This window comes from Bicyclus anynana, chromosome 23 (assembly GCF_947172395.1).
Source record: "Bicyclus anynana chromosome 23, ilBicAnyn1.1, whole genome shotgun sequence".
In the NCBI taxonomy this organism is placed as follows: domain Eukaryota; kingdom Metazoa; phylum Arthropoda; class Insecta; order Lepidoptera; family Nymphalidae; genus Bicyclus; species Bicyclus anynana.
In genome coordinates, this window is record NC_069105.1 from 3,373,107 (window position 1) to 3,382,027 (window position 8,921).

At 36.0% G+C, this 8,921-nt stretch overlaps 1 protein-coding gene across 3 annotated transcripts; it reads right to left on the reverse strand.

Annotated features, from left to right (window-relative positions):
- Positions 1–271: 271 nt before the first annotated feature.
- LOC112057230 (uncharacterized) lies at positions 272–6,459 on the reverse strand. Of its 3 annotated transcripts, none has more exons than XM_052888687.1 (3): positions 5,409–6,400; positions 2,202–5,021; positions 272–1,594 (listed from the first exon to the last, which is right to left on the reverse strand). In XM_052888687.1, exons 1-3 carry the CDS (start codon positions 5,782–5,784, stop codon positions 1,566–1,568), a joined length of 3,225 nt encoding a protein of 1,074 aa, XP_052744647.1. In that variant the 5' UTR covers positions 5,785–6,400; the 3' UTR covers positions 272–1,565. The 3 variants fall into 3 exon arrangements, with proteins under 3 accessions (XP_052744647.1, XP_052744649.1, XP_052744650.1); XM_052888689.1 differs by having other exon boundaries at positions 273–1,594; positions 2,598–5,021; positions 5,409–6,399; XM_052888690.1 differs by lacking the exon at positions 272–1,594 and having other exon boundaries at positions 4,067–4,206; positions 4,842–5,021; positions 5,409–6,459.
- Positions 6,460–8,921: the final 2,462 nt, after the last annotated feature.

Here is an 8,921-nt window from a genome sequence, read left to right on the forward strand (position 1 = left end):
CACTAACATGATGTAAGAGACCAGTTGCTGGACTGCACGATGTAAGTACATCGTTCGGTTCGTTCTATAACTGCCGAGAGTGACACTTCATAGCGCACGCTAAGCGTAACATAGCGACATCTATCGACGACATGGACAACAGTTACCTTGTCGCGGCAAGATAGCCAAACGAAACTGAAAATGCAAGGTGGGCCAATAGATGTGTCCAGAAGTTTATATGAAAAAAAGAAGTGTGCACAGCAGGACTGTATTACCATAGGTTGAATAATAAGTTGACTCCGATGTGTATGGAAAAATCACTTTAATTATGAGAAATATAAATTGAACATGTGTACATAGGCCGGTGGTCGGAAGGCAAGAGAGCAATTACAAATTATAATCGGCCGGCAGTGTTGCCAGCACGATTTTATACAATTCCTTTATTTACCATAATGTTGCCTGCAACATGCTGCGGCCTCATGATGTTATGAACTATACAATTGTTAAATAATATGTAAACTGGAAATTTAAACATTTTACAAGTTAAGTTTAGTTGTTGCTTACAATGTTAAATTTAAAATTTTCTTAATAATAAACATTCTTATAATAATTAAATACTAATTGGAATCTATTGGCAATACACATATTTTGTTAATGGCTCGAATGTGTGTTTTTTTTATTTGGGGTCATGACCTCGACGGCCCTGACCTTTCCATCGTGACCAGGACATAATCTTACAATTCGTGCCATGGGCCAGTACATAGGATATAAATTATCATCCTTTAGAATAACTAAACTTCCTACTTTAACATTATTCTGGTCTTGGCGCCATTTTGGCCTATTTTGGAGAATATTTAAATAATATTTATGCCAAACCTTCCAAAATTGTTGTTTTAAATTAGTACATAGCTGCCAAAACTTAAGTTTATTTTTAGGTACATTAATTAAATTGTTTTCTGGATACATAGTTAACGCACTACCAATAATAAAGTGACCAGGTGTTAAATAACAAAAGTCATCTGGATCAGATGAGAGTGATAACAATGGTCTTGAATTAAGTACAGCTTCAATCTCACAAAGAACTGTGTTAAGCTGTTCATATGTTAATAAGCTATTTTGTACAACTCGCCTTAAATGGTATTTTGTACTTTTAACTGCTGCCTCCCAGAGACCACCAAACGTAGGAGAATAGCACGGAATGAAATGGAAATTTATACCTTGTTCTGCAGCAAATTTTTGTACGTTTGCCTGGTGATACTGAGATGCATGCAGCTTATACAATTCATTTAATTGGTTGCTAGCCGATTTGAATGAGCTAAAATTGTCACAGTGGACCTGGCTGGGCTTTCCACGTCTGCTTATTTGCCTTTTGAGACAGCCTAGAAATGTTTCTGTGGTTAAGTCCGAAGCCAGTTCTAAGTGAACTGCCTTCGTGGTAAAGCATACAAAAACGCATATATAACCTTTTCCGACTACAGAGCGTCTAATTCGCGATAGCTTGACGTCTACAGGCCCAGCAAAATCCAAGCCGATAACCTGGAACGGTCGGCTCGTGGCTGTGACACGGCTGGCTGGCAGAGAGCCCATTAGCTGTTGAGCAGCTGTCGCCTTATTTCTAAAACATATAATACATTTGTGGGTTATTTTCTTAATATGTAATAAGCCATTTACAATCCAAAATTTTTGGTTTAAACTTGAAAGCAGAAGCTTAGGTCCTGCATGCAGTAATCTTTCATGTTCGCTTTTAATAATCAAGCTAGTAATTAAAGAGTCCTTTGGTAGGATAACAGGATGTTTTTGTGACAGTGGTATGGCAGCATGGTGGAGCCTCCCACCTACACGTAAAAGACCTAGCTTATCAATGAAAGGATGTAGGTTCACAAGAGTTCCTTTTAAATTATTGCCTTTGCAAAGTGCATTAATTTCAGATTTGAAATGGACACCTTGTTCATGTTTAACTATAACCATTAAGGCATTTTCAAGCTCTGAGCTTGTTAAATATTTACTATTTATTTTATTTTTATGTTTATTTACATTATTCAAAAATCTTAACATATAAGCCATGAGCCTAATGATTTTTGTAATATTAGAATAATTATATAATTGTTTGAAAATATATTCAATAGAATTTGATGATTGGTCATCAGAAAGCACTAAGCAAGGCCTCACCTCGGGTATAATGCTGGGGAGCTCTGGTTTACAGCAATCAAAATTGTACTCACTGTTATGTAGAAACTGTGGCCCGTTCCACCATAACTGGCACCGGTTCAGCTCGCCTGGCTTTAGTCCTCTGCTGATGAGGTCGGCAGGATTTTCTTTGGTGTTGACATAAAGCCATGACCATGCACCTGTAGCCTGACGAATGACACTCACTCTGTTCGCTATATAAGCTTGAAGCTGCATCAATTCAGTGTCAATCCATGCAAGAACAATCTTTGAATCACTGAATAGATATACATCCTTTATTTTAACCTTAAGCTTAAGTGAATCATATGTTTTTGCCATTAACTTAGATAACAAGAGTGCAGCATTCAATTCAAGCCTTGGCACTGTCATGCCCTTCTTTTGAATAGGATTTATTCTAGATTTCGAACAGAGCAAGTAAGCATTTGAGTTACCTAATTTGTTGACTCGCAGGTATACACAGCAACCGTAGGCCGTGGAACTCGAAGCATCAGCAAATCCCACCAGCTCTGCGGTCTCATTTTCTGAAATATCTATATTTCTACTTAGTTTAATTGGCTCCATTGCTAATAGATCAGCTGTAAACTGTAGCCACTCTTCTTGAATGTTAAGAGGGGGAGTGGAATTCCAATCAATATTTTGTAGCCATAATTTTTGCATGATGACCTTTGCTGTTACTATAATAGGACTTGCAAACCCCATAGGGTCGTAGAACCTACCTATGTAACTTAATATTCTTCTTTTTGTTATTTCTTTAGGGTTAAACGGTTCAGGGGATGATATTATAAAGTTATCATCTATAACATTAATGCGCAGCCCTAAAGCTTTCATGTCGAAATTTTCTTTTTGCAAATCTAAACTACAAAAATGTTGTTGCTCAGTCTGTGGTATATCTGACAGTATGCTTTTATTATTTGAGGCCCACTTGTGTGTATGAAATCCACCTAGACTGAGTATTTCGCGTAGTTGATTCCTTGCAGTTATAACTGAGTTGAAATCATGATCTGTGTAAAGAATATCATCAATATATGTATGATTATTAATTATGTTGGAAGCTAGGGGATACAAATTTTCGTACCTAATTGCTAGCTCCTTTAAACAACGTGTTGCCAAGTAACTAGAGCTTTTTAAACCGTATGTTACTGTGTCTAATCTAATACATTTAATTGATTCACTTGGATTGTCTCTCCAAAGTATGTTTTGTAGAGAAGTGAATTTGGGATCAATTTTTATATTGCGGAACATATGTTTGATGTCCGTTGTGAATGTATATTTGCCAAATCTGAATAGCATGAGTATATCAAAAAGATCTTTTTGCACTACCGGTCCATTGAGTTGTAAACTGTTTAAGCTGACCTTCTTGTCAGTTTTCATTGAAGCATCAAATACACACCGAAGTCGGGTTGTACTTGAATTTTCATTTATTACTGCATGATGGGGTAAATAGTAAGTTGCTTGTTTGTTTATGTCATACAGTTCAATGTCCATATAATGACCATGGTTAAGTGATAAGTATTCATGGATAAATCTTTGATATTGCATGAATAGATTTGGATTTGAATGCAATTTCTTTTCTAAATTTAAAAATCTCTTTAAAGCAAGGTGAAAGGATTTGCCTAATATACCATTAATATCTTCTAAAGGTAATTTCAATGGTAAGGCAACTTGAAAGTGATTATTTTCTAATTTGACAGAGCTTTGAAATATTTGTTCACACAGCTCCTGTTCAGAAGTTTTTTCATGGAATAATTCTGGGACCTTTTCATAAGACCAAAACTGAGAAATTGTTTTTTGTATATCTAGCTCACATTTTAATGCTACTTTGTGACAAGATGGTTTGGATAAATCGACTGGCAAACCTCCTCCTATTATGTGACCAAATAGTGTTGGAAATATGTGTAATTCAAACCCTGGAGACCCTTGTGATGTAGTGTGACACGAAGCAGTAGGGAGAACCTGTTGTGACCCGTGAGGATCACTTGCAGCTGGTGAGCTGAGGTTCATTGGCACCACCACCACGCTCTGATTGCTCGGCAACAGGGTCTGGAAAAACACATCCGCACCAATGAGTATATGTATTTCACTTGGTACATTGAACTGTTCATCGGCTAAAGTTATATTATTTGGTATGTGAATTTTGGAAATATCAATGTTACTCTGGGGAAGTTTACAAGTTATATTTTCTACTACATGACAGTTGATGATTTTTTTGAACGGAATGTGCATAGAATGCACCTCTAATGGGATGCAGTACTTTGTATTATTTTTAGTGTTAGATATGCCAATAATATTTGTGTTATTGGGTGTGGGAGTCAAACCTAATATTTTTATGACCTTTGAGGTCACTAACGATACCTGTGAACCGCTATCTAGTAAAGCCTTGATGCGGTACTCTCGGCCATTCTTGCTGAACACCTTTACTCTTGCTGTGGGCAGGAGTACATTATTATCAATGTTGCCTGTCAAAGTAACAGGAGGTGCCAGGGCGGGAGAATTGCAGACTAAGCTGTTGTGACAGCCCTTGCAGTCTGAACATCGGAAGTGAAACCTACATTTGCCCTTATGTGTACCTAAACATGTAATACAAAGTTTATTCTTTTCTATGAATAATATTCTTTCCTGTGCTGTCAATAAATAGAATTTTTTACATTTAAAAAGTTTATGTTCTTTGGACTTACAGTAACTGCATGATGATCCCTGCGTGGCGAGAGCTGCTACCCGTGAGTTACCAGCAGTGTGACCTTGCTCAGCATTTTCTAAAGCCAAGGCCCGTTTCTCAAGGTACTGGAGAAACTCTTCCAGGCTCGGCTTGTTATCAGAGCTTCTATCCATTTGGTAGGCTCTCGTTGTAAAGCTATCTAGTTTACGGGAGAAAATGCAAAGAAGTATGGGACTCCAATGTATTACATTAGGCTCATGAATGCTTATGGCAGCTAATTGTTGTCTAATACATGACACAAAGTCTCTTAAATTACTAGCCGTGGACTTAGTGATACATTTTAAATCTAACAAATGGCTTATGTGTTCATTCACAATTTTATACTTATTTTCATACCTATTTTCTAATAATTTGAGTGCTTCACTATAGCTTTCAGGGGTTATTGGTAAATTTTTAACTAAGTCTAAAGGTTCACCTATGAGATATGATCTTAAGTAGTATAATTTTTGTATGACGTCTAGACTTGAATTATTATGTATCATTGATTTAAAAAGGCTTATGAATGGTATATACTCGGTGAATTTACCGTTAAACTGTTGGATGTCCACGGGAGGTAAGTGAGTTTTTGCCGCTACACTCGGTTGAGCAACTGAATTGGTTGAAGACGCGGGTGCAAACCCACGTTGCGCAATCGCCTTGTTTAACATCGTTACCATTTTGTAAAACTTTTCTTCGACGACGTCCACGCACTCCTCATCTTTGGGATTCAAATGTAAAATGTCTTTACACAAGTCTTCGTATTCATTAAAAGTTTTTTCCAGTCGGTCGCGCCGAACCATGAGTTCCTCCACGTGGTTCTTTAGTAGATTTGCCTCTTCTGCTTCTAAATACTGATAAAGCCGCGTGATTGTGCGCTTTGCGTAACCGCGTGCTACATTCTTCCTTGATAATTCGTCCTCCATTATGATTTACGACGTATATACTAATAGGTATTTCCGAAATACACTGATTTATGGTTGCTATTGCTCGAATAACGCCACTGAGTTATGATATAACTTTTTTGAACAGAAATTGCTATTCACTTTAGTATTAGCACTGATTTTACTTTTAGTTTTAATGCAATAAAGAGACTTGATACACTGCGCAGACGACGATGACAAAATGGCGCGGGGCGCCGTCCCTCGTCTCGATGATGTTGCGTTCGCCACGTTTTTACCTCGTGGTCGTAGCGCTGGCGCGATGCTGCTTTCTCCCTCACTCCCACTGGCGACGTATCTCTGCTTTGCGCTCTCACGCGTTGGCTCACGGTAGATTATAGATGAATATTGCGTAAGTCAATCAGAGCGGCAACGTCGCGTTGCGGACCTTTGTCTTTTTGCAAATGTTTGATTCTCAATAATGAAAGCGTATTTTACCTCTTGCTGTCTTCAATCGGAGGGCCGAAGGACCATGTGCACAGCAGGACTGTATTACCATAGGTTGAATAATAAGTTGACTCCGATGTGTATGGAAAAATCACTTTAATTATGAGAAATATAAATTGAACATGTGTACATAGGCCGGTGGTCGGAAGGCAAGAGAGCGATTACAAATTATAATCGGCCGGCAGTGTTGCCAGCACGATTTTATACAATTCCTTTATTTACCATAATGTTGCCTGCAACAAGAAGAAATACTTTATTGCACACAAAAATACAATTATAAATTGATAATTTAAACTTAGCATGCAAAGGCATCCTAATAAGTAATCTCTACCAGGCAACCCCTGACGAGAGAAGTTGCGAAGAAAGAGCGAAGGTGCAACGGGTACATTATATGTAATATATATAAATAATTAAATAAATATATGTACGTAAATATGATATTAAAATTAACATATGTATTAAATAATATATTACAACTAAAAAAAAGTATATATATATTATATATATATGCTATTCATATATTGTTATTTATGTAGTATATATATATATATAGAATATATATATTATATATATATACTACATAAATAACAATATATGAATAGCATAACGTTAACCGTTGGCACAGCGCACGCAACGAAAGCTCATTTTTTTGTATTCTCTACAAGTTAACTCTTGCCTTTATAGTCAAGGGTTAACATGATAAATGTTCAAAGCTATTAGGCGAGACTTCGTCTACGACTCTACTCATCATATTATATATATATATATATATATATATAGATTTTATATATATATATATATATATATATATATATAAAATCTTTACTAATATTATAAAGAGGTAAAGTTTGTAAGTTTGTAACATTCTTTAAATGGGGTAATCTTTGGAACTACTAAACCGATTTCAAAAATTCTTTCACCGGTAGAATGCTACGTTATCGAGTGCTATAGGCTATATTTTATGTAGGCATCGTATATATTGACAGAGTTATCATACAGATCGAACCAAAATTCATTATAAACAGACTTATTCGCATACGCTGCCTTATCCATTGTGTAAAATTGAAAGAGGAAATGTAGTTAATTGAAAAAGTGCATGCGATGACAAACATTGGTATTTCGTTCTTTGTCCGTAAGAAAGTCTTATTAGTCCCCGCCTGCAAAGCAAATATATAAATATAAATATAAAAATATTCACTTATTGCTTATGTTATTTTATTTATAGTTTATTTTATGTTTATTTCATGTTACGTATACTTTACATAACAGATAAAAAATTTGATTTTGAGTAGTTTTAATTTAAATTCAATTAATAAATGAAATGGCAAGGGGTCTACGACACAAAAAAGTTTGGGGAACTCTGATCTAAAGTAATAAACTTATCAGCTGTATTATAAAACTTAAAAGTTTGTTCATTACCTGATTTCACCTGCTTAGTTTACAAAAAATACCTCTTTGTATAGATGTATCGAAAATGATATATCAAAATAAATACTTAAATTTATTTCAAGCTTCAAACTTGCACATAATAATAAAACTAGTTAAATTAACTAATGAAATACTACCTACATAATCTATATATACTATATATTTATAAAAGAAAGTCGTGTTAGTTACTCCACTTATAACTCAAGAACGGCTAAATCGATTTAGCTGAAAATTGGCATGGAGGTAGTTTAGAGCCAGGAGAAGGACATAGGATACTTTTATTTTGTAGGGGTAGGGTAGAGGTAGTTGAAAGTTTACATCGAGTTTACGGACGAAGTCGTGGGCGTCCGCTAGTATTATATAAAACAACTAGATAGTAATAAATAGGTAACCAATGTCTCTTGAAAGCGCAAAGTTAAAATTAACCGCCGCGACGAAAGTCCGGTATTAAACGATAGACCGTACAACATTATCTAGGGATATAAATTAGACGCCGTTGTATCCACACAGTTAATTTAAATTACGGCACACTAATTGCTCAAACTAAAATTCAACGCCCAAAATGCCAGTTCTGTAAAGAGGGTCCCGATATTAATGTTATTTAACAAGTTCGTGTTGTATTATTGGACAAAGAGACAGTGTAGGTCAGACCTTTGTTTTATAAAAGCTGTTTGACAGCCCATCCTTCTTGTATAAGTTAAGTAAGGTGGGCCTTTTTGGAATTTGAGTTTTGGCGGCTCTGGTAGGTGGCAGGTTTCAAGTCCAGATCCTCATTTACCAGGTATGAAACGTATTTTTTTGATATTTTCAACGAGTTATCATGTCCTCAGTCGCCAAATTGTTATTTAATAATTAAATTTAGTTAAGAGCTTAAAACCTGATCTATATCACTTAGCTTCGTGATATTTTTTTCTGCTGTACAAGTTAGCCCTTAACTTCAATCTCACGTGATGGTAAGTGATAATTCAATGTAAGATAGAAATTTGTTTGGAGTTGGAAGATAATCCACACCCCTTTCGTTTTCTACACGGCATCGTACGGGAACACTAAATCCCTTGGCGGTACGTCTTTGCCGGTAGGTTGGTAACTAGCCACAACTGAAGCCTTCTACCAGCCAGACCTGGACTAATAAAGATAACCTCAATCGGCCAAGCCGGGGATCAAACCCAACACAGCTGTCTTGTAAATCCACAGCGCCACAGAGGTCGTAAAACTAAAATTGTTCTAAAAACACACATATAAATCAA